The sequence below is a fragment of the Pleurodeles waltl genome, chromosome 3_1 (genome assembly GCF_031143425.1).
Source record: "Pleurodeles waltl isolate 20211129_DDA chromosome 3_1, aPleWal1.hap1.20221129, whole genome shotgun sequence".
Classification (NCBI taxonomy): Eukaryota; Metazoa; Chordata; class Amphibia; order Caudata; family Salamandridae; genus Pleurodeles; species Pleurodeles waltl.
This window is the reverse complement of record NC_090440.1, coordinates 1,641,246,870-1,641,273,742: the sequence shown is the minus strand read 5'-3', so window position 1 is coordinate 1,641,273,742 and position 26,873 is coordinate 1,641,246,870. Positions and strand designations below refer to the sequence as shown.

Here is a 26,873-nt window from a genome sequence, read left to right as displayed (position 1 = left end):
TGATTTAAACAGCAGTGGATCACAACACAATAACAATTACTGCAAAAGTGGCTGGTTGGATTACATCAAAATAGAGCAAAGAGGGGTTTGATTATATGGAAAATAGGATTTCCCCCACAACCCAAATGCACAATAAAGCCTCATAAGAAAAACAATGGACGGAAATGCAAAGACGAAATCACTTTCTAATTAATCTCTATGTCAAGCTGTGCAATGCTTAGTGCCACACAAATAAATCAACATTTGCGTTTCTGGGGTTTATATCTACTGATCAAGCCCAATAGACACTGCTGGGGTTCTAACAATATTTCCATATCAGTGATGTTTCCCAATATGCCCCCCAAATATGCCTCTATGTGACATCATTCCCAGACCATATCACCTGTGATGGGGCCATCTGCACCATGATACTTACTGGAAATACCATACAGGGATAAATAATAGGTCTGCTATAATTTATTTTGAAAAATTGAAATCATGGATTTCTTTTAATTGGTTTAGGATATTCAAAATGTTTCTCCTACGTTTCATCAGACACCTGTACCCCAATAGGTTCCTCCTACACAAATCTGGCCAGAGATGCTGCTCCCTGAAAAGACAGGTACAGACATTTACAAATAATGGGCATAGTATGTTCTATGTTCCTTAGTGTAAATATTGCACAGAGTGGTTCCGAGCAGGTTGGTTCCTCCGGTATGGAGGGCCAGGTTGACTTGACAGTGTTGTATAGTGCAGTGTGCACCATGATTGTCCATTTGGCTTTAACTCAGCAAGCATGCTATTCCAAACTTGAGGTCCCAAGAGGGAGAAGGCTCTGCACCTGGTCTTTGCTCACCTTAGTCTCAGAACTTTGGCATAATATCCAAAGGATGAGCGCAGAGTTCTGAGGGGAGAATAGAATTGAATTCTGGACGATAGATATTCAAGTCAGGACTGGTACAAAACCTGTGCATATGGGTCAGAGTCCTAAACAAGATATTTTGTAGGTTTTTTAAGATGAGATGTGTTTGAAACTCGGCAGGGTAGTTTTAGAGCCATGTGGGCCACTGCATTCGGAACAGTTTCTAATTTCTGCAGCATGAATCGTGGAAGTCCCACGTAAAGGGCCTCTGCTTAGTTCCATCTGGACACTACCAGGACCTAGAGAACAGTAATCCTTGTGGGAAGGGAAAGGATTTGCATAAATGTTTTGCCCATTCGCATCAAACCAAAACATGTGCCAATTATTGTGTTAATTTGAGTTTGCAGACTCAGCTGTTTGTTGCTTTAAACACCCAGGTTTTTTGCTACTTGTGTTTGGGTCTTGGGTGAAGAAGCCTCGTCCGGCCAGTAAACTTGTAAGTTGAGGGTGAAATTATGCCTGAAGCTGAGAATCTCAGTCTTACCAGTGTTGCGTTTGAGTTGATTAATACCCATCCACTGAAATACCACAGATAAGCAAGGTTTGATGGCATCTTGGTTGATTGGCTCGTCTTTCTTTAAGGAAAAGAGTGGCTGAGTGTCATCAATGTACAAGACTATATTGGCCCCAAAAGACTCTACCAGTGTCACCAAGGGAGTCATGTAGATGCTAAACATAGTTGGACTGAGGGCCGAGCCCTGGGGCACTTCCACCTAGACACTACTTGTATTAGATGAAAAAGGTGGCAGCTAAACTTCTTGGTATCTGTCTTCAAGAAATGATCTCAGCCACTTTAATGCCATGCCTGTATCATGAAGATGGATGGGAAGCCTGGAGTGTGGGATTACATTAAAAGCGGCAGAAAGATCTAACGAAACCAGGACTGGTTTACCACCAGCACCCAGTGCTATTCACTTCAGACACTTCCAGGAGCATGGTTTCAGTGCTAAATTTAGGTCTAAACCCTTATTGGTTTGGGTGGAGGAGCCTGTGAGACTCTATGTAGTTGGAGAGCTGCTGATATATTTCTCCACAATTTTAGATAAAGCAGACAGTAAGGGTCTGCGCTGATTTTTTTTTAAAGAGAAGCAAGATCTTGGCCTGTTTCCAAATAGATGGGACAATCCCAGATATCAAAGATCTGTTAAGTAGGGTCTTCAGCACTGGATTGATAATATCTGTCCCCTTTACAAAAACAGATGGGAAACAGGGGTCATAAGATGAGCCTCATCTAAGATTAAGGATGGCAAGTCTCGAGTCCTCTAATGAAATCAGGTCAAAAGTGGAGAGTACACAATTGAAGGCATCAGGAGAAGAAAAGGAAATGGCTGGAAGATTCATTGTAGTGCGACTACTTTGACTTTCTAAAATTTTGTTATTGAAGAAAGAAGCCAATTGTTTGCACCACTCAGCCAAGAGATCTACTCTATAGTGACAAGCTACTGGATTAAAGAATTTATTTACAATTTTCAAAATTTCAGTTGGCTTGTTATCCCCCATATCAATATTTCCCTCATTAAAATTATTTTTAGTAGCTTTTGAGTGCAAACACATTTCGTTTTGTCCTCCAACCTGTAATGGCTACACCAGGCTCGTTCGGCCTTCTCACACGTCACATATAGCTTGGGTTTTGTGGCCATCCTGGTGTTTAGCAGGGCGTAGATCAGCTACACTCCCATAAGGGATGTAATCATTTCAGCTGTATCATGCTCAACTGGGTCTTCCAACCACCTTGCCAGTGAGGCCAGTTGACCATCTACATAATACAGTTCTAGGTATAGCATTCCCAACACCCAACACCAACATATGCAATTGTGAAACCATCTCTCCCACAGCAGGTTTCGTCCACTGAACTGCCCGTACTTGTTCAGATAAAAGTCTGTCTGGCTCTCTGAAAAAAATGCTTCAGGATTACTAAAAATGGCAAGAAAAAAACTAGAGTTGTGTTAATATCAACATTTTTACAATAGCCATTCTGTCCAATGGGGAGACCGGGAGTCCCCTCCAGAATGCCACTGAGGAATGAATTGTAGAGATCTGTCAGTAATACCTTGTATAAGCTGTTCATCATCATTATTCATCCAGGCCCCCAGGTATTTAAAAATGTTAGACATTCAAGCTAGCGTAAAGACCAACTCCAGCAGAAAAAGTTCAAGACATGCAAGCGTGTATAGGAAAGATACTGGATTTCCTCAAATTTACCTTCAACCCAGGAGCCACACTGAAGTCTAAAAGCAACAAGATAATATCCTGCAAACTCTTTCAAGTCACGAAGATATAACTGAGCATCATCTGCAAAGAGGGAAATAATATTTGGCACTTGTGTTAGATTGATACCCTACTAGTTTTCATTATTAACGCACACTAGCCAGTGGTTCTGTTGCTAATGCGAATATCAGTGGGGTCCATGAACAGTCCTTACACCTGCTACTATGAACACCCCATGTCTCCGAGAACAATAGACCTGTCTTCACTCTTGGAACAGATCTCATGTGTAGCAGGCTCACCCCTTCAGAAAGTCCTCACCTAACCCGTAACATTTTAATTAGAAATTACCTTGACAAAGTATTAAAAGCCTCCTCTATGTCTAATGAGTTGACCATGGTTATAAACTGCGATTTAGGGTCCATGCCCATTATATGAAGATATGTTTCAGATTCATGTGACTTTGCCACCCCATGATGAATCCATACTTAAATGGGTGGTCCAGGGAGCGGACTAGAAGTGCCAGAATATTGGCCAATAGCTTCCCCAAGACTGTTCAGAATTTAAATGAGAAGAGTCTATGTGATTCCATTTCCAATGGACCATTACCTGGTTTCAGAAAAACCACTACCATTGCTGTATAAGTGGATTCTGGTAGCTACCCTCTCTGAGCCGAATCTTGATAGATTGATGTTATTTTGAGGACCAACTGGACTGTATAAGGTAAGTAAAATTCAGACGGCAAGCAATCGTACCTGGCAATTTTTCCTTTGGGTAACAAGTCAATGGCCACTTGAATTTCCTGTGTGGTGATGGACTCGCCAGTTCATTCCCTTTGCTCTGCGTTGAAACTGGACAGTGTCATATTCTGCAGAAAGGAGTCTGCTCTACCTATGTCAGTGCCTTGTGAGACAGTAGATATACTCATAATATATTTGAAATACCCTGTTATTTGCTGTGTGAGTATGGACTATGCTTCCCTTGGCTGTTCCTAAAGAACAGATCATTGGTCTGAGGTAGCATGCAGCTGCCAGCCCAACATTTGTCCCACCTGTTCACCATCTCCATGCTGACAGGTTAATTGGTTAAATATTTTCATTAGTGAACTACACTAAGTATATGAACCAGTGTTGAGTACTCCTTGTGGGCCTCAAACATACGTGTGGCATGCCCAGAGTCACACAGCACTGAATTCTCAAGTTCCCCTTTTAGGTTTATACCCTATTAAATATAATCACAACAAGTAGCATCTCGAACAAGTGCACTCTGGAAAAACAACAGTGAAAATGAGAAATTATTATGAGGAAACAGAGAAAAATAGATGAAAAGGAGACTGGATCCCTTTATAAATTGAACTTGGGAGAACTAGTATCACTAAAGATTGAAGCATTATATCGTAAATGAAGTAAAAGTAAAAGAGTATGTAACCTTACTGAATATGTTGATGTGAAACCTCATCCTGTAAACACAGATGAAAGGATATATATTAGTTAAGACACCGTGAAATGAATTAACAGTAAACACAGTCTATCTATTTTGCTATTGTAATGGATTTCCACAAATTGAATTCCACTAAAACACCCATAATTAAGAAAAACAAATTCAATAGAGATCAGACTGTTGAGAAGCTTATGTTCTTTAGTGTTTTTGGTTCCTAAATATATAAGATTTTTTTTTTTTAAATGTGGAATGTAAGAGGTAGCATAATGTTGAACATGTGATCACATGCCGAATTAACCATCGAAAATTATACAAGTTGTTGAATGCAAATAACATATTCCTTAAGTGCCCTGTTGTGTATGACAAAATTTAACTGCTGGGTTTGTGGATTCCCCTGGAGGGGACTGAGAAAATAGGCAAAATATAGCAAAATCGTGAACTTTTTTTTTTTTTTTTTTTTAGAAAAATAGTTAAAAGTGCCTATTTTTTTCCTAAAATTGGCATCCACGAACGGTTTGCTGTACTGAAGTTACCATCTTCCCATCTTTCAGGAACACGCAGAGCTGAATCAAATAATACAGATTTTGTATGACAGTTTTAGCATTTGTCTAAGCGGTAGCCCATTTGCCCTATTTTTTATGCTCTCAACCTACTTCCTGTTTGTGGGGGAAACCAGTAGGAAACCTACGGGTGATCCAGAAAAGCTATACAATTCTGAAAAGTAGACAAAATTCTGAATTGAGCAAGGGGTCATATTTGTAGATCCCTCCAGGTTTTCCCAAGGAAAATAACTGTTGAAGTAAAGAAAGAAATATTGAAAATGAGTTGGAAAAAGCGGACATTTTTGACAAAATTTTCAACTTAACTTTTTGCCACAATGGCTGATTGGCAAAAGCAATATACCATAATGTTCGATAGACCCTTCTGGTTGGGGGGATATATAGGGTCTGTAGGTTCTCCAAGAACCCATAGTACCCAGAGCCAACAACTGAGCTGCACTGTACAATGGTTTTTCATTGAGTACCGAGTATAGACCAAATCTTATAGCAAAAGTTGGGTATCAAGGAAACTTATTGTTTTCTGGGATGGGCACAAGATATGGAGTTTAGGAGCATTGGTTATTTCTACATCTCTGAATTTTTGGGTACCCGTACTAGTGTATCATTTGGATGGTATTTTTCAAAATTGCATCTTTCTTACACACTGGCTGACAATTGAAAGGCACAGATGCATCAAAATCCAATTGGTAATAACAAATGTTCTACTATTCTATGCTTCCACAAGTCTCCCGATAAAACTGATACCTCACTTGTGTGGGTAGACCTAGTGCCGTGACACAAAACAGCCCAAAACACAACATGGATGCAGCACATTTTTCCACCAAAATCTGACCCTCTTTTCCCGATGTGGGTATCTTTAGGTTTTGGACTCTGGCTCAGCCGGCACCTTCAGCCGGCGCCTAGGGAAACCTAGCCAACTTCTACATTTTTGAAAATTAGACACCTAGGGAAATCCAGGATGGTGTGACGTGCTTGCATCCCATTAGGTTTTCTTACCCACAATGCCCTGCAAACCCTAAACGTTTCCTGAAATAATTTCTGCGATGGAAATTTCTGGAATCTTCAGGAATCCACAAAATTCCTACCACCCAGCTTTGCTCCACCTGTGCCAATAAAAACGCTGCCCTACTTGTGTGGCTGGGCCTAGTGGCGTGACAGGAACAAATCAAATGAAGGACAATGGGAGTGCTTGCGTGGAGACTCCTATTGACTTCAATTGAATTTGTTTCTGTTGCTGTAGTTTATTTAAATTACTTTCAGTTCTTGGTGATAGATCAGCACCTTTTGGCGCCTCTTCATTTATATCTGGGGCTCAGTGCTTCCAAGGAATATGAAGTCTTTAGACACAATGGATGTCTATAGACGAGAGTACAGAGTAATCAACCCTAAGCGTTTTTTTCATTATTTAAGGGTGTGTGAAAACTTTATACCATGCATCTTGTTACTGTCTTTTGGGGATAAAGGATTCCGGTCACTTCTCAAGCAATTCAAAAGCACAGGATTATGCTTAATTAAACAAACATGTTTTTCCCTAACACGTTCAATCAATCAATAATTTATAAAGCGCGCTATGTACCCGTTAGGGTTTCGAGGCGCTGGGGGGGGAGGGGATGTGCTGCTATCGTTCGAAGAGCCATGTCTTGAGGAGTCTCCTGAAGGTGAGGAGGTCCTGGGTCTGGCGCAGTGAGGTCGGGAGTGAGTTCCAGGTTTTGGCGGCGAGGTAGGAGAAGGATCTGCCGCCTGAGGTCTTGCGCTGGATTCGGGGGACGATGGCGAGGGCAAGGTTGGCAGAGCGTAGTTGACGTGAGGGAACGTAGAAGTTGAGTTTGGTGTTCAGGTAGGCGGGTCCGGTGTCGTGTAGAGCCTTGTGTGCGTGGGTGAGGAGTTTAAAGGTGATCCTCTTGTCCACGGGGAGCCAGTGGAGGTCCTTCAGGTGAGGGGAGATGTGACATCGGCGGGGTATGTCGAGGATCAGGCGGGCGGATGCGTTCTGGATGCGTTGGAGTCGTTTGATGTCTTTTGTTGGGATGCCTGTGTAGAGAGCGTTGCCGTAGTCGAGTCTGCTACTGACGAGGGCTTGGGTCACTGTCTTTCTGGTTCCTGTTGGAATCCACTTGAAGATCCTGCGGAGCATTCGGAGGGTTTTAAAACAGGAGGATGAGACTGCGTTGACCTGTTTGGACATGGTGAGGGTGGAGTCGAGGATGACGCCGAGATTTCGTGCGTGGCTTGCTGGGGTGGGTGGGGGGCCCAAGGCGATGGGCCACCACGAGTCGTTCCAGGCCGAGGGGGTGCGCCCGAGGATGAGGACTTCCGTCTTGTCGGAGTTGAGTTTCAGGCGGCTGTTGTTCATCCACTCGGCGATGGATTTCAGTCCCTTGTGGAGGTTGGCTTTGGCGGTGAGAGGATCTTTGGTCAGGGAGAGGACGAGTTGGGTGTCGTCGGCGTAGGTGAGGATGCTGAGGTTGTGCTGGCGGGCCAGTTGTGCGAGGGGGGCCATGTAGACGTTGAACAGCGTTGGGCTTAGTGAGGAGCCTTGGGGTACGCCGCAGATGAGGTTGGTGGCATTGGAGCGGAAAGGTGAGAGTCGGACCCTCTGGGTTCTGCCGGAGAGAAAGGAGGAGATTCATTTGAGGGCCTTTTCTTGGATGCCGGCTTCGTGTAAGCGGGTTAGTAGGGTGCGGTGGCAGACTGTATCGAAGGCGGCTGATAGGTCTAGGAGGATCAGGGCTGAGGTTTCGCCGTTGTGCATTTGTAGTCTGATGTCATCTGTGGCGGCAAGGAGTGCAGTCTCTGTGCTGTGGTTTCGTCTGAAGCCAGATTGGGAGGGGTCAAGGATGGAGTTGTCTTCTAGGTAGTGGGCGAGCTGTGCGTTGACGATCTTCTCGATGACTTTCGCTGGGAAAGGGAGGAGGGAGATCGGTCGGAAGTTTTTGAGATCGTTGAGGTCAACCTTAGGTTTCTTGAGGAGGGGTTGGATTTCTGCGTGCTTCCAGCTGTCCGGGAAGGTAGCGGTGTTGAAGGAGAGGTTGATGATCTTTCGGAGTGCGGGGGCGATGGTGACGTCGGCTTTGTTGAACACGTGATGTGGGCAGGGGTCAGAGGGAGATCCTGAGTGGATGGAGTTCATGGTCTTTAGGGTTTTGGCGTCGTCTACTTGGGTCCAGGTGGTGATGTGGTCGGCGTGGGAGGAGTTGTTGGGGGTGGGGTCTGGCGGAGGTGAGGTGTTGAAGCTGTTGTGGATGGCTGCAATTTTCTGGTAGAAGAAGGTGGAGAGATCGTCGCAGAGTTTCTGGGATGGAGGGATGTCGTTGACAATGGCGTTGGGGTAACACGTTTAAACTAAACATGAGTAATAAGGTACCTCCGTCACAGAATGTGCATTATTTTCAACAGCTTTATCTGTGGATCAGGTTTTTACATGATTTCATTGAAACACTTGCCTGAAGTGCTCCTATTCAAATCTAACTGTGCATCTTCCTGGAGCTCTGATGAACGCTTCTTGCCTCTTCCCTTTTGCCTCACAAGCCCCACGCTGCCGCGCCCGTGTTGTGCACCATGAACTGAGCAGCAGGTTTTAAATCACTAAAGGCAACTGAAAAGCAAACAGTATGTCCAGATGCCTTTCAACCTTCGTACACGCCACCTCACGTGAACAGTGGGTCGCAAGGGGTCATCAGCCGTCCATTCACACAGCTACCACACCTCTGGAGCCGGCTCCCCATCAGCAGGGACGCAGGTTTATAGGCCTAGTACAATAAGGAGCATGCAAGTAGGCCATTCAGTAGCGGAGAAGGATGCATAATTAGTCAAACGTGTTATTTGTCACCCAGGCACGTTTAAGCTAAACGTGACTAATGCTTTACCTCTGTCACCAAGTGGAGATTTTTTCCTTCCCAAATTCCATTAAGCCCACGAGAGCGGAATGCATTTTGGATCAGGAAAACATACATTTTGTTGGAAACCTTCAAGTGTATCATTAACACAGTGTGCAACGCATTTTTGTGATCTGTGGGGTACTCTCTTTTCATGGAGCATTGCACGACGGAGCAAGCACCAACCCAACTGCTGCTCGGAGGGCAGGGGAAAAGGTGAGGCAGTGGCGCGCTGCTAAAAAACACCCCCGCAGATTGTGATGAGGAGCCCCAGAGTCTCACGTGTCTCACAGATATTCATTGATCATGGGCTGGAGGGGCCACCCCTTGAAAAATTGTGCCCCCACCTAGGGGGGACGGGGTCCCCCAGATCTGCGGGTGTTGCAGGGGCCTGAGGTGAGGGAGGAAGGCACTACCGCAAAGTCACTGGGGGCACTGCCGTTGACATGATCAGAGTACTGCTGGGAGATGCCATCAGTGATTGTGGTGCCAATGTGATGTCATGATGGCACCCACACCAGTGCGGCCTATAAATCATGCAGGCCCCTCTGATATTGTTGTTAAACACATGTCAAATAAAATAATATACCATTACTTTCTGATATGAACATTGTGCAACAAAAGAATATGCCATCACATTGTGGCGTGAATGTTGTGCAAACAGAAGAATATGATCGCACGAAGTTGTTCAACTAAACCATCACAACGGAGTGATTTCAGCTTTGTAATACCTGCAAATGATAAAATGCTTCTTGAAAAAATGTTCAGAGCTCTGATTCAAATACTGCGTGGTGTTATATTGTTCTGTTGTTTTTTAAACTAAACAAATCAATTAATATCTACACTTTGGGAACATAAATCAGTCAGCTGTTTGAGAAGGGGGTTTTCATCGTGTGGAAAACATTAATCAATTAAATGGAATATACTTTTTTGGATTCCAGGAGCTGCAACTGGAGCATGCAAGGCAGGCATTTGCACTGAAAGATAAAGGCAAGAGCGGCATGATAACTGGATTGGATTTCAACGACATCATGGTCACTATACGATCGCACATGCTCACTCCATTTGTAGAAGAAAACCTTGTTTCAGTAAGTGTTGAGGAGCATTGAAATATGTTAATTTTGAAAAATTGAAGTCGATTTTTATAGCCACATTATGAAGTAAATATTATGTGGCAGCAGCATGATGTTTGTTTTCAGGTACAATTTTAAAATGAGCTTTATAAAGATTTTGGTCCAGACGGTATTCTGTACTCATTTGCATGGTTACAGTGGAAGGAAAGTGAACGTTTTTAATATACAGCTAACACATATGTATTCATCTTATGATGAGATATGGAAAAAACATGTGTAATATAAGTTTCAGGATTTATTTATTCAGTGGCAGGAGTTGCTTACACAAAATCTGTATCCGGTACTCGAGGACCGATCAGACATGTTGCCTTCCACCTAAACCTTTGAATGGTGGTGCTTTCATACCACTTCTCCTATATTTGACTTTTTGGGAATTCTTAAAGAATTCACTGAATAGGCAAGGAAATTTACAACACCTGTAGATTTCAAGTATTCACACATGTATAATTTCTGCATGTTAAATTGTAACTATTATTAGAACATTGGAACGTTGGCAGCTCCATTGAAAACAATGGAGTGCTGCGGGCTTTTACTGGCCGGTAAAAGCCCGCAGCGCCAACATTCCAATGTTCGCTTTGTTCACAGCAATAGCTGTGAACAAAGCCTCACGGAGCCCGAGGGGATTTTAATCCCCTCGGGCTCCGTGAGGAATTTGTTTTATTTAATAGAATATTCTGCCCTGAGTGGCAGAATGTTCTAATAGCCTTAGAACCCGCCGTAGCCGGCTCTACCGGCTATTACAGGCCCTCTCACTTGTTAAAGGCCCTCACCTTTGGCTCGGGCCTTTAACGCGGGAGCAGGCCTTTAATAGCCGGTAGAGCCTGCTACGGCGGGTTCTAAGGCTATATTAGAACATTGGAACGTTGGCAGATCCATTGAAAACAATGGAGTACTCCGGACTTTTACTGGCCGGTAAAAGCCCGCAGCGCCAACATTCCAAGGTTCGCTTTGTTCACAGCAACAGCTGTGAACAAAGCCTCACGGAGCCTGAGGGGATTTTAAACAAACACGATTCTGCTTAACAGTGTGCTGCAGAAATAACAATCAGTGAAATGTGTAAGGGAAAACAGGAGAGACATTCAAATTGAGGCCTAGTTAACAAGGGTCACGAAAAAACACTTCTACGCATCGTAGAAAATTCATTTTAAAGACAACTTTGCTATATCCATTTATACATGTGTAATTGGGTGCACATTGCCAATATTGCACAAAAAACATAAATGCACTACAATCTCTAACGGGGCACTACACATTTATTCCCCATTGGTCCGCTTTGGAGACCTGTGTGAGGGGCAGATTGGCAGCAGTTGCCCAAAACTTGTGGAGGCATCCCGACAGTGCCACAGCCATGTCGGTGAGATGCTTGGCTGGAGCTGTCCACTCAAGAAGTGATGAGGGTTGTAGAGGCAGCAACCCACAACCTGCAGGGGTCGACCAAGTGGTGCTACAGCTACGGAGTGCCCGACTATCCAGAGAGAGACGCCTGCTGAAGCATCATCATGGCCTGATGAGGAAGCTGTTACCACAAATCTGAGACTCATGCCGGGAGATGGTGCCTGTTGGTGACCACCTGGAGGTGAGGCTCAGATAGACCAGGATACTAGTGGCCCCTCAGGGGAGCAGCCTCTGAGGTGCAGCACCGACCATGTAGGAGGCACTGGCGCTGTTGTGCTTACTTTTGTCCCCTATCACCACAGTGACAGAGAAGGCCAAATATAATGGCCAGAGACCCATAGGGCCTTTCAGGGAAACCAAAACTAATGACTTAAGGAGCCTGGGAGGATTCTTGAGCCGGGTATTAGGAGACACCTACTTAGTGGTGCCGCCTTGGTACAACTGACCAGTTAACAGCAAAGTAGCATGAGTGGCTGGGGTATAACAGAACTTGGCCAGACAGGTAGGGATTATTCTACCTCTGGAATGGGGAGATGAAGACCACCTAGCAAAGGGCCTGAACTTTGAAGTATCCCTTGGACCTTAAAAGGGGAGGGGACTGGAAGCCAGCTTTGTGGTCACCCCACTTTCCCACCTTTAACCCCCCCACCTGAGTGCTGAGGAGGCCTGTTAGGTGGTCCCTGTACTGCAGAGGTGGTTTTCCTCACTTGGTGTGTGGGGCTGGTGGAGTTGGAGCCTTGCTTCCCCACCCCAATTCTGCGCACCACAAGAGGCGACTCCATGTTGCAGATGCTCAAAGTGCCATGATTGGTGAAGACAAACAGAAAGTTCTGCCTTCTCAGGGAGAGATAGTAAATATGTTAGGTCAGGTGCATCTTCGGATCGCCAGGTGATATAACCCACAGCATTTGGTGAACGGGGTGTGCCATGGGATGTCACAGACCTATTTTATAGGCAATAAAAGAAACTCTCCTTCCCCGAATTAAGACTAGACCCGACTCTGCTTAGACAAGACCTCTCAAACGTAAGTGTGCCCTGCCCCAAGAGTTTCACCGGGGATTCCACCCGACCCATTATTGCCTGGGTATTCAACTTTGCTTACAGCGACACAATCCTGTGGACCGCCTGAAAGATAGGCAGCCTGGACTGTGGACCAGCGAAAATCATGGTATTTGCTGACTACACATTAAAAGTGCAATAGCAATGTTGCCCATTTTTTGATGTTAAGTAAAAACTGCGAGCAATGCAAGTCAGGTACATGTTCTTGTTCCTAGCTAGGTGGAAAGTTATATACAAAGACAAAACATTATTCTTTGATACACCCGAGAGAATGTGGGACTGTGTGGAGGAGAGGCCTGCTCTCAAAGCAAGCTATGCTTTTGGGGCAAATTCCCCTGACAATAAGAAAGACGCTGGGTAATGGAAGGCCCTCAATGCAGGGGTAAAAAGAAGACTGCATAGTTCAGAGGACTCATCATTCAAATCTTTAAACCATTGCCACTCCCCTTTGATGGAGGAAAGTGGCTTTGAGGAACTTTTTACATCCTAAGAGCACTTTCGATGACTGTCTTCCCCCTCCCAACCATTCTTTTTTCTGACTTGGACCCGGACAGTACCTGTAGTAACAAACGGACTGGGTAGACTGGGGTGTTCAATGCAGTCGCTTCAACAGTCCCAAGTTTAATCTGTATTGTTCATCTACTGTTTCCCATTTTTTGCCACTCGACTTTTTAATATTTTCTAATTGTAGATGTTCTAATGGATGACAGATGCCTCAAGGGTTGAAGTATAGGATGGGAGGAGCTTGGGAAGGGGATTTTAGTTCAAAGTTGGTTCTTTATTATACTGCATCAGTCATCTCACGATCTGTACCTGCCTTCATTCTCTGGGGCATTTAAAGCGGTAGCAAAGGGCAGGGCGATGGCCTACATCAGAGAACAGAGGCAGAAATAGGTGACAGACCGAGTTTCACCATGCCACGACTGACACAATTGGAACAGGAGGTGGATTGCAAGGGGCAGGCATCTTTTTTTGGGGATCTTTAACTGATAAGATCCAACTACACTGCCTGCCCATGGGTGCTGCCAGACATATGTAGATGGCATTGCAAGGCAGAGTTTATGAATCCTGAGACAAGGAGAGCAAGCTGGTCCACTGGTAGGCAGCCAGGGAGCAGGTCTCGGAAGTACTACTGTCCATATGAGCTCCAGGTGGATGGGTGGTTGTAGCTTCAATAAACATAAAAGATGCCTTTGCCATATATTACAAAAACCTATATGCCCAATGGACAATTACAGAAAAAGATCCACCAACATCATTGATTTTGGATTTGCTCATCACAAAGCTGCTGGCCATCGACCAGCCTATAACAATAGAATAAATTACTGAAGACATTGGAGAATTACACATGGGAAAACACAGGACCCAGTGGTTTCCCAGTGGAATTCAATAAGCTATTTCCAACTGTAATGTCCCCCCGCCTGTTAGCACTATTCAACAAGGTCATTCAGGAAGGCCGACTGCCTTGAAACTTCAGTGAAACTACCATAATTGTGAATCTGAAACTGGGGTGACCCCCAGATTTATCTTGCTGCTAGGCAACAAAACTAAAATATTAGCAAAGATCATTGCCAGCTAGTTGATTAAGATAATCTGTTTCTTGGTACATCAGGACCATATTGAGTTTATCGGCCGTTGAAGTAAATGACTACCTCTTGCATTAGACAGATGCTAGGAACTTGAAGGACCCCTGGCACTGGTCATTTTAGATTGTGAAAAGGCCTTTGACTCATCAACTGGGAGTTTCTAATTCAGGTGTTAACAAGATGAACTTTGGTTCCCAGTTTGTTGCTGTGTCCTAACTCTCTACTCAACCACATGGGCTCGGGTCAGGACTAAAGGTGCATTGTCAGCCCCTTCTCGATTGACAGGAGCATGAGACGGGGTGCCACCTTTCTCCATTGCCTTGGCCATAGAGCCTCTGGCAGAATGGGTTAGGACTGCCCTTCCCGAATATATCTCATTAGAGGCTAAACCAACAGTAGAGCCAGTTGGGGCACTTAGTATCTCTGAACTCCACTGCTCCCTCACGGGCAACAAACCCGATCCACTAACAGCATTGTGCTTGAAATGATAGCTGAGATGGCCCCATGGGTACTGGCTCCTTCACCCTCAGTAGATTGATTTAACTTAAATACCTACACAGCATCTACTGTATATCCCAGAAGCTCTGATAGATGGCATTAGACTTAGCCCACCCTGGGCCCATTGCACAGCTACAACCAGTACATTCCTCCAAATAATATGGAAATATCCTGCTATCCAAACATTTTGGTCCCTGATGGAATAATCACTAGTCAAGGCCTTAAGTAGACCCATCCAGCTTACCCCATTGATGGCTCTACTGTGTTTATTGGATACGTTTCGTGGGGGGGGGGGGGCAACAATAGTTAACCACCTGCTCCTGGGGTGTGCACTCACTAAATGAGATATAGCACACAGGTGGAGTGCTAGTGTGGCCCCATCCTTCCATAAATAGAGAATTTAATGTATCAGTCAGAGCACTATCGTGGAGAGGGTGGTATATAGGGCTAGGAGGTGCCCAGAGAAACACACTGAGGAATGGAATTCTTGAAAATAATTACTCTCGGTCCGAGAGTCTCGGATACTAGCCGCATAAGACGTCTTCTCATATGCCTACTGGCACGGAGTAGGGGAGATAATCTTAAATACGCTACCTTCTGCAAAGATCATTTAGCCTGTCACACACATTAGACCCAATGATTGCTTATGCACCTTAACACTCTGTACAAGCATAGTAATGTAAATTTCCATTACATATGAGTACAGGATGCTCTCTGTCTTATAATTGCTATGAAATTGATTGGGGGATTGGGGGATAGGGCTGTGAATGTGATATTGTTACTGTTAATTAAACAAAATTATAAAACAAACCAAAAAAGTAATGTATTATGGATAAGGTGCCTACTAAAAGTGTGGTATTGGGTGAGACAATGTGATGATGATAAAAGTAAGATGACGGGGTAGCAGGTCATAAGCTCGACTGCCACCTAAGCTTGCTTACAAAGGCAGCAAGGGCTGTTTTCTTTTCATTAGTTACTTGCAGTCGCAAACCTTTTTCAGTTTAATGATTTTGTTAAATTTCGAGGATATATTGAGAAAGGGAACAATAACAATCATGGGTCAACAATCAATGTGAGATCAAAATACAGTAAATAAAGGCAACCAATTAAATATACACTAGTAAAAGATCTATAATTAATGGCACACTGACTTCTTATTCCATTCATACAGTTGTAAATATATCATGTTAAAACTGAAGGCTATGTGCATTTTGCCGCTAGTAAACGTATCAATATGAACAGAAAAAAGTACAAAAAGAAATGGGTTAAGAAGATAGGAGAAATAGAAAGTAAAGAGGGATACAGTAATATAGATATAGTAAAGTTCTAAAATAGAATAGTATATTTTTGTAAGGGTAAAATGACAATATATTATTAATAATAGTAAATCATACACTGAACACCATCTACTTATGTCCAGAAACGTCCACTACGTAGAAAGATTCCATGCGATTTTAAGACCTCTGTCCGACGTTACAAAATCTAACAGTGGGTCTCTCCTGCTTGGAAACAAGCGAGGGAAAAACATAAACAAAGTAAAGAAAAAAAGACAAAAGTTGAAAGAATCACATTGACAAAATATTGCGTTTTCATCAAGATTCATTGGCCGATTATTATTGCTCGGTTATTTTTAAAAGAAAACCCTTTGTATCAAATCAAAAAATAATCAAATTCTATGAAAATTAAAGGTTTGCCTGTTGACAGGCCTCACTGGAAGATTTCACATTACATCCAGAATATATTCGCATTTCTCCTCAGTCGATGGTTTTAATGTGGACTTTCAATGTTCACATATATTAATAAGGGGTGGTTCACTTTTCGTGTTCTATTGTTTTAGAACCTCAGAAAATGTGATACATTTGACTGATTACTATCAGCCATAGAATATGTATACCATTCTGAAAGCCGAGTGAACGTTTCTTGGAATTCTGACCACCATAAGGATTGAAAACACCATTATGCAGTAACAAACAAAGGGATTCTTTTCTCACCAGAAGCTTCCTCTGTGCTGTTTGTCGTGGCTTCCAGTACAGGCAAGGTAGTGGCCACCAGCATACCACAAATCCACAATACTTCTCCTCCCTGCTGCCTTTATCGCTGGTGCCACGTATCTCCACCCTCCCACCTCATCCCACCAAAGAAATCTGAAGCCAGAAACTGACCAGGCCATCGGTCACTGTTGTTATGTAGCTCAGGCAGTGGCAAAGCCAGGACTGACCATCAGGAGAAACGAGGAAGGCCTTCACCTACCTTTGCGAAGCACAATGGCACAGTGGAAAAAATATTACTAGGGTGCACATCTACTAAATGTAAACAGAATTATTGTTATTTATTTACCACAATCTTTCATTTTTTGCCTCTCAGCAAGACACTTTCAGCTTCATATTTAATTATGTTCTACTGAGATCGTCCTCTGCAGTTCTTTCCTCGCCTGAGATATAAACATTTTAAGCATATACGAACAACAAAAGTCCTAGCTGATAATGTCCTGGTGTATTAAATTTAAGTGCAGTAATTGAAATGTGTGACCAGTGGCTAGAGATGTAAGTGTAATTGCATTGCAAAGCGATGATGCGTTTGTCTTGTGTGTACTACACCTTCTTTGTTTTCACCACGCCCATGTGACTTTTAGTTACACATTCGTGAAGTGAGTTTGAGGTCTAAGATTGCAATAACACTGTTTGCTTGTGCTTTTGTTTTCTAGGCTGCCGGTGGAACCATTTCCCATCAGGTTAGCTTCTCGTACTTTAATGCGTTTAACTCCTTGCTGAATAACATGGAACTAGTTCGAAAAATATACAGCACTCTAGCAGGCTCAAGAAAGGATGTAGAGGTTACTAAAGGTGATCTTTATTTTACTACTTTTTCCTTCATCTGTGAACGTATTTTTAAATAAGGGCTTTACTAACGCTGGCTTCTTTTTTCTAATTGTTGTGGTACCATTCATTAACCTTGGTACGTTGACATCAATAGCCTTGGTGTAATTTGCAATGCTTTACTCTTAAGGGCAAGCCTCTGGTGCGTGGAAGCATGCTGGATGTGTGTGTTTGCTTATACAGTGCTATCCTTGTTTGATTGCTTTTTGGAGTGAGTTCTATCGCAATATTAAAGATGTATTTGGATGTTACACTCAATTCACAGCTGCAATGCTCTCTTTTTACTTTAAAACAGAGGAGTTCGCCCACGCTGCAAACAAATTTGGACAGATCACCCCATTGGAAATCGACATTCTCTTCCAGCTTGGAGATTTGTTCAGCGCCACAGGGTAACTATCTTCAAATTCTGAACTTTTTAGATGGCCCTGAACCTCTTAGGTGAATCTTGATTGTTGATCCACATGTTGCACCACACCTGTATGGGAGCTGTGCATGTGTGTGAATGATCCTGGCTTTGGAGCTTTCAGTGTTTCTTTAATTTGTGTAAAAAGTAATGCATGTGGATTAGAGATATGAGTGGATCTGGGCCTGCAAACGAACATTGAATCAGTGGCCTTTTTTCTGTTGTTGATCGGCCTGAGGGAAAAAGCGGTACCTTCCTGTAGCATACCAAAGCTGCAATGCAACCCCACTGAAATTCCACATTAGTTACATGGGGTGGATTCACATGGTGCTGTGGGTGCGAGTAACTCCTAAAATCTTATACCCCAAAAGTTACCTGAACAAGATGCCCATGAGTGGGTGTTTCAAGGATTCCTTGTCAGGGTGAACCAAAAACAGTCACTAAATTAACTTGTGCTTAACACTCTGGTAGCTTGGCACAAAAACAGTCAGACTTAACTTGGAGGCAGTGTGTAAAGTATTTATGCAGCATTCAAACAGTGATAAAGTGAAAACACAGCACAAGAAATTAGAAAAATATAGTAAAATTTACAAACTTATATGACACCAAAACAACAAAAATCCAATCAGTGGAGCTAGAGATATGCAATTTTAAAGGCGCTATTTTAAGAGTGAAAGCCAAAAGTTCAGGCCGACTGCGATGGAGCATGTGCCGAATACACAGGTTAGTCCCTCTGAAAAAGTTACCATCTAAAGTCAAGAGTGAAGAGTTCTGTTTGCGGTTGAGGAGGTTGTGAGAAGCAGGAAGAACGTTGTGGATGGTCGATGTAGTGGGAAGGACAGGCTGAACAGCACAAACAATCTTCGCTGTAGTGCCACAATCTGGTCGGGCATCGTAGTTGGTCGTTGTTGGAGATTTGCATTGGTAGTCACCCAGGGCTGTGAATGCTGTACTACGACGTGCAGATCTTGTGTTTCTACAATGAAGGGTCAGGTTTACCTGAACTTCACATTAATGGTCGGCATGGGCGGCAAGATCTTGGGTTGAGCAGGGCCATTTGTGGTCACAAAGAGTCCAAAACTGCAGGATTTCTCTTTTTCATTAACAAGAACCTCAACTAATGCCATCCCAAGGGCCCAGAACCTGAGGGGCACCTCTTTGGGACAAGAAACACGCTCTCACAAAGGCCAGCAGCGCACTGGCAGTTCCAGTTGCAGGTCCTTCCAACAGGTCAGCTGCGCAGATGCAGGGAGGCCTCTGGAGCTTGTTTTGTCCCTATAGTTCAGAAAAGATCAGTAAGCCGATCTATAAAGTCACTTCAACATGGGATGAAGGGTGCAGTTCCAGTCTTCATTCTCGGCAAGCTGGACAGGCCTCAAGCAGCAGGGTGTTCTTCATCTGTAGTATTCACAGGTGCAGGATTGTGCTGAAGAGTGGGTCTTGGGGTCCTATTTTTATACCTTGTTCCTAGAGAGGTGTCTGGAATTTCCTGCCTCCCTGCCCTTCCCAGTCTGGGGGCACAATAAGCTAGTGTGAAGTCTGTCTGGGGGCACAATAAGCTAGTGCGAGGCCCTTTGTGTGTGAGTCTGGCCAGTGCCTTCGAAGTGCAAGTGTGGTAGGTAAGAGCTTCGCCCCCCCTTCCCCGCACTAAGCCAGAATGTCTCATCCTACCAACACCCAGACCTTAACACCCAGACCTTGATTGTGCTGCTGTCTCGAAGCAATCAACAAAACCTTTTCATAAAAGAGGGTTTGAAATTACAATTTCTCAGACACAAAACATGATTTTCTTACCTGCTCCCAATGAAATGTCGCCACTTATTAAATGAAATAAGGTCACCCAATGTTATCCTATTAGAGAGGTTGGCCTTGCAATAGTGAAAAACTAATTTAGGGGGTTTTCACTACCAGGACATGTAAAACAGAAAATTACATGCCCAACTTTTTAAATAGAGTGCACCCTGCCGCATGGACTGTTTAGTTCCCACCCCATGTATTAAAAAGGAAGGTTTAGGCCTGGAACATGGTTATTATGCCAGGGCAAAATGGCAGTTGAAAACTGCACTAACAGGTGCAGTGACAGACATGGGACATGTTTTAAAAGACTACTTAAGTGGGTGGCAGCATCATTGTTGCAGGCCCACTTCTAATATTTGATTTAACAGCCCTAGGTATCTGTAGTACCACTTTACAGGGGACTTGCAAGTAAATTTAATGTGCCAATTGGGTTTAAACCAATGTCACCATATTTACAGGAGGCAGAACAAGTATTTAGCACTTGTTTGCAGTGGTGAAGTGAGCAGAGTCCTACAGGCCAACAAAAACAAGTTCTGAAAACAGGAGGATTAAGGCATAAAGTTTAGGGGTTACCTTTCAGAGAGAGCCAGGTCCAACGCAGATAGATACATAAAGTTGTTTCTATGACGGCAAACAGTAAAAGGGCAATATAGACCTATGGGCAAAATCAAGAATATTTTAAGTCTCAATGAGTAGCAAAATCAGTAAGAAATCGGAAGCATGTAGATCACTCTCAGATTCAAAGTTTTGCACAGAAATCTTCTTATAGACCCGAATGAAAACTGCAGATTCATCATGGTGAATACCAAAAATACAATTTCAGCAAATTGGAACATTCAAAATTAGAGTGTCATACTGCCTTAACACATAAGCACTATCCAACTACCGGACTATTGATTCAGCCCCTTCTATGCTATTCCCATCCTGAGATGGCAGAACAAACTATTCACAAAACATGGCTTAAATATTGTTAATGTATGCAATACGCTGAGCGGGAGGAAGAAACCTTATGAGTTGAAACATTACTGAGCCCATGCTAGTGACAGTTATTTTAGATCTGGGTCTTTTGGAAGTAAGCAAACATGACTTGTCTCAATATGTGCAGCAGAAATAATAAACAGTGTATGTGCAGGGAGAGACATCAATTTTGAGGAAGATGATGTTGAATTAAGGCTGAGGCCTAGTTTGTATACACCAAAAAAGGTACTTCAACATGTCTTAGCAATATAGTTTCAAAAGCAAATACAAATACATTTGAATGTAGATCCATATTATGCTCATTGTTAAAAATAATATTGCACAAAAACATCCACAGTGGATACTGTCATTTACGGTTTGTGTCCCAGAGCCTGTCACAATCCATGCTAAGGCTAGGGTTTCAGGCACTCCCCGTGGGCTGTCCGAGAGGCCTTTTTAGCACTTACAGCAACTTATGGCAGTTTGTGCCATGATTGCTTACCTCTCTGGCATCGGCCAACCCAGCAGAAATATACTACCAAGGTATATTTAGCCTCTTAGGTATCCAAGAAATGCATGATGATTCACATGTGGGACAGACATACACTTTAGGTGTCATCTGCAGGTGTGCCATCCTGTCTTTTTACAATATTGGTGCACCCACTAGGTTTGTGCTTTTCATAGTGATAAAGGTTTGTGTTAATATTAGATTTCAGACTATGGATCTGGTGAGTGCTGTTAGTGTTCCAATTCTAATAACTTCCTTCACTGTACAGTTATTTTTAAAATAAGCAGATGAACCATGAGGTTTGCTCATCATTATTGTCAAAAGGCACTAAGACTACCCACTATTTTCATTACAGTGAGTGCTGGAAAGCCCTGGGCACACCATCTTTTTGTTCTAAAGGAGATTGAAGTGTATTTCCTTTGTAGGAAAGAGGGCAGGCTTTTACTGGTTCCATCACCTTTTTTTTTTACAGACCGGAGAGGTGGGGTGACATTGAGATGCTACAGATAATGGTAGCCACTGTTTTGTACAGTGAGGCATGCAGCTATGTGGTATGACCACCTTTGGGTGGTAGTTTATTGGTATGACCTAGTGAGGAGCCTTTCTTGAAAGGGAATGCAACTTTCTTCTTGGACAGTGAAAAGCACTTGGGTAGTCATTGTCTCTCAGTAATTGATTGGCAGACAATTTACTGTCTTAGCCAAAGGATTCTCCAAACCGGCAGGCAAAGGAGTGCATTATAGGCTGGACATAACAAGGACTTTTTCCATGATGACACCATGTTAGCAGGCTGACTTCATATTGCTTCTAAGCAGATTTTGCTTCATTGATAGTTTCAAAGTATTAAACTGTTATAAACACATTTGCTCACAAATTAGCAGTCTTATCGTTATCTGTGAGCATCTTTTGTCATTTTAGAACACTTTCTCACCCTGTCAGATCCATAAAATCTACCCTTTCACCAAGTTTTTAGATCTTTTATGGTGATAATGCTGTCTTAAATTCAAAACATAATTTTGTGTGAGGTCTTTGAAATTATTTGTGTGTAAGGGAATCCATCAAATAAATCAACGCCTCTTGGGTAGACATTGTCTTAATAGCTCACATGGTATGGTATGGGGTTAGGCAGGAAGGGAATCACAAATTCTGGAACAGTGAGATTCAATTTAAGACCCATGTAGGGGAAATAAAACTTTTCATGAGGAAAAAACTCCCTGTGAAGATATCTTTTCTGTAAGATAATGTGGTCCTCTGTTTGACTGTGTGCTTAGTATCCATTGGACACCTTTTGGTCGTGGTCCAAGGATTGGAAAATTGGGTTGGATTGGAACATTGCTACTCCCAAACTTTAGTTCTGTGTATGAGGTGTGTGTTTTTTAATAGAATCTGTCAGCTCAGCCCTGGTTCTTGAGTATAATTTAGATGCATTTGTGATGGTGGAAAGCTCTAAGAAGGCAACAGCTGCATTTTAGTTCATTTAAAAGTGTCTTTCTTTCTAGCCTGTTTTGAGAACTTTTTGTGTTTGTTCATAGCTCACCAATCTCATTCTGATTGACACATGGACTGTTCTCTTGGATACTTTTGTCTATGCAGTGTTGCTCATTGATTGATGTCTTATGAGGTGACACTGCTGATCGTTTCTAGGCACTTAGATATGATCCTTTTATTATGTTTTGGTTCTCTCCTGTTGATTTCTAACATCTTTGATGAAGGCTCAAACATTTTTAAATCCATAATGGTTCCTAGGTGTATTACACAATATAAAAACAAATTGGTCTCCTTTTTTAACTTCTAAAATCAATGTTCATTTTTCCAAACGCAATATTTTGATTTCAGCAAGGACAACCTTTAAGAAATTGTTAACAACGTTTTTTGCTGTTTTCTTTGTGCATTGAGGCGTTTGACACTTACTGATATTGAGAGAATAGAACCGCTTGAAGAAGGAGCCTTGCCCTACAACCTGGCAGAACTGCAGAGGCAGGTATGAGAAACAATGACATTACAACCTTTTTCTAGAAGTGCATAATTAATGCTTAAATATAAATGAAGCAGTCAAACACACTCTTCCCTTACTGAAACTTCTTAATCAAAAGTGAATACTTTTAACCTTACCCAATCCAAACTTCTATGTAGCCATGCAGGAACTGACTGAATGGGTGGGAGAATGTACACTGCACTTATATGTCAATTCTATGGCCTAATGCAGAAGAACTAACTTTCAGACATAAAAAGTTAAATGAACCATAACGTTAGCTGCATAAAGGTAAGACAACCCACATATACTTAGATGGTCTGTCTGCGTAACAAGATGTGCATCAAATAGTAGTGGCAGAAATTGCCACTATGAACATATTGCTTTAGTGGCACTACTTTTCTAGGCTCACAAACCACTGCCTCTCCCTATTTAGCATTGGGTTGTGGGGAAATGCCATGGATACTTTATAGGTTTAGAGTTCTGCACTTTGATGGTAGATCCTTGGAGAGGTGGAATTGAAAAGATCACCATACTACTTGCACAGTTGCTTACTAATACATTTACATCATTACCTTTCCTCAAGGTACTTGGCCTCTCATCTAAGAAGCGGTACTTTTGTTAACCTGTATTAAAGAACGTTATGCATTTTCACATCTTACAAATAACTTCAACGCCAAATATTTGCCAACAGCATAATTTCCTTTAAAGAGAATTTTCATAAATGTATCTGTCCCTGCCTATGTTTTGGGCACAAAACAGGGGTTGATAATCTCATTTGTGGTAGGTGATCTTTAAAAGTGGTGGGGCGCAGTTCATGTCCTGAATTGCAGTATCTTGAAAGCCCAACCTTGTTGTGGGTGGACAGGGTTCTCTTGCAAGAAAATAACTGAATTAGTTGGACCGCACAGTACGTTTTTCCAGCCTATTTTCAACATAAATTTGAATGCACCTTTTTAAATATATTCCGGTGCTTTCATGGCATGGTAAGCATGCTTGACCCTCTCCTCAAGTGTTGCAGGTTTGCCCACTCGAAGATAATTTTTAAAGAAAATAGTGGCAAAAGTATACATTTTTCAGCACAATTGTAATGCAAGATACCACAAGTAATAGAGGCAGTTCTAAAACTGCAATTTCATATAGCCTATCATTTACAATAGTATCTATGCACACTTTCACATACCACTGTCCTTTCCAACATGATTCTTAGTCATTTGCTATATCTTGCAATCTTCATTAAAAGGATAGGGTGAAAAATTAAGGAAAACAAATGTCTTGCAAGCTAAGGCAATGCAGCAAAGGTTCATGTAAAGCCTCATGCAGCAGTGCTGCCACTCAGCTTATCAAGATCTTAAAGGCTAGTACACCAAACATTTTACAGTCATATTACACATAAGGTTTTCAGACGCCTGTAATGATTATTACTCAAATAAGTGTTTGAAAATGTAATCATTTAGGTTCCCAACTTCCCAGGTTGTTTATGATAACTTCCACGTCTTGCTATCAGATTCAAGAATTTCTTTCTGAACAAAATAACTCAGTGTTCGGTGGCATGTGTAGCTGCAGATACACATGCTGTGCATAGTCCGCCGTCTGGTGTTGGGTCGGAGTGTTACAAGTTGTTTTTCTTCGAAGAAGTCTTTTCGAGTCACGAGACCGAGGGACTCCTCCTCCTTTGTTTCCATTGCGCATGGGCGTCGACTCCATCTTAGATTGTTTTTTTCCGCCATCGGGTTCGGACGTGTTCCTTTTCGCTCCGGGTTTCGGGACGGAAAGATAGTCAGAACTTCGGAAAACTACGTTGGTATTGTTTAGTTCGGTATCGGGTTAGATAGAATCGACACCGAATCGTGAAGAGCTCCGGTAGCCCTTCGGGGTAACTTCGACCCCCGTCGAGGCCTGGTTGGCCCGACCGCGTGTAACATCGACACCGATGGAACGGACCCCGTTCCGATTCTGTCCTAAATGCCATAGTAAATATCCATATACAGACCAACATTTGGTCTGTAACTTGTGCCTGTCGCTTAGCACAAGGAAGAAACGTGTGAGGCCTGTCGTGCGTTTCGGTCCCGAAAGACGCTCCGTGACCGAAGAGCCAGAAGGTTGCAAATGGCGTCCACGCCGACAGGACAACGAGGGTTCGAGGAACAAGGAGAAGAAGAGGAAGCCTTCTCCATCCATGAATCGGACTCGGAGGAGTTCGACGTCGAAGAAACCGTGAGTAAGACATCGAAACAAGCACCACACGGGAAAACAGACAAGGCCCAGGGGACGCCACTGCCAACAGGCCATGGCTCAACCCATAAAATAGGTGACCGTCCATCTGCACCGAAAAAGGGCGAACCGGTGCCGAGATCGTCCGACTCGGGTCGAGACACAGGCACGCAGCAATCTCAGCACCGAGAAAGTGCTTCCGAAAAGGGTCGACGCCGAGACAGCGGAACCGAAGCTGCTCGACGCAGAGACAGCGGCACCGAGGATGATCGACGCCGAGAATGCTCGACTACAAAAAAGAGAAAATTCTCCTCGGAGCCGAAAACAAGCAAAGACACAGTTTCGGTGCCAAAACGCCCAGCAACTGAACCGACTGCCAGCTCGTATTCAGAGGAACAATCACTGTCCTCTCAAAGGCGCAAACACAGATTTGAAGAAGAGTTACAAACCACTGACGTAGACCACACCCAGAAGCGGATCTTCATACAGAGTGGGACAGGGAAGATCAGCACTCTTCCCCCAATCAGGAGGAAAAGGAGACTCGAGTTCCAAACACAAGAACAAACACCACAAGCAAAAGTGGTGAAGAAAGTAACTCCACCACCCTCTCCTCCACCTGTAACTCATACATCACCGGCACAAACTCCGTCACATTCACCAGCTCATACCACCATGAGCCAAGATGACCAGGACGCTTGGGACCTATACGACGCCCCAGTATCAGACAATAGTCCTGAGTCGTACCCTACCAAGCCCTCACCACCTGAGGACAGCACAGCGTATGCACAGGTGGTAGCTAGGGCAGCAGAGTTCCATAACGTGTCGTTACACTCAGAACCTGTCGAGGATGACTTCCTTTTCAACACCCTCTCCTCCACCCATAGCACCTATCAAAGCCTGCCTACGCTCCCGGGAATGCTAAGGCACGCAAAACAGATCTTTAAAGAACCTGTCAAAAGCAGAGCGATAACTCCACTGGTGGAGAAAAAATATAAAGCACCGCCCACGGACCCTGCTTTTATCACATCACAACTGCCACCAGATTCAGTTGTAGTAGGGGCAGCTCGCAAGAGAGCCAACTCGCACACATCAGGCGACGCCCCACCTCCGGACAAAGAGAGCCGCAAGTTCGACGCAGCTGGAAAAAGGGTTGCTGTACAAGCTGCAAACCAGTGGCGCATCGCGAACTCTCAGGCGCTCCTAGCGCGCTATGACAGAGCCCATTGGGATGAGATGCAGCATCTCATCGAGCATCTACCCAAAGAATCACAGAAACGGGCAAAACAAGTAGTTGAGGAGGGACAAAATATCTCTAATAACCAAATACGCTCCTCTATGGATGCAGCGGATACAGCTGCAAGAACAATAAATACCGCGGTAACCATAAGAAGGCACGCATGGTTGCGCACATCCGGGTTTAAACCCGAGATACAACAGGCAGTGCTCAATATGCCGTTCAACGAACAACAATTGTTTGGACCCGATGTGGACACG

General features: G+C 43.4%; 1 protein-coding gene across 1 annotated transcript in view; it reads left to right on the top strand.

The window, feature by feature from the left end:
* SLC25A12 (solute carrier family 25 member 12) overlaps positions 1–26,873 on the top strand; it is a 451,247-nt gene that overhangs the window by 178,560 nt on the left and 245,814 nt on the right. The window contains exons 6-9 of the mRNA XM_069225331.1: positions 9,923–10,069; positions 17,357–17,495; positions 17,824–17,917; positions 23,090–23,174. Of these exons, the coding sequence (XP_069081432.1) occupies positions 9,923–10,069; positions 17,357–17,495; positions 17,824–17,917; positions 23,090–23,174 (465 nt within the window). The remainder of the gene's footprint in view (positions 1–9,922; positions 10,070–17,356; positions 17,496–17,823; positions 17,918–23,089; positions 23,175–26,873) is intronic.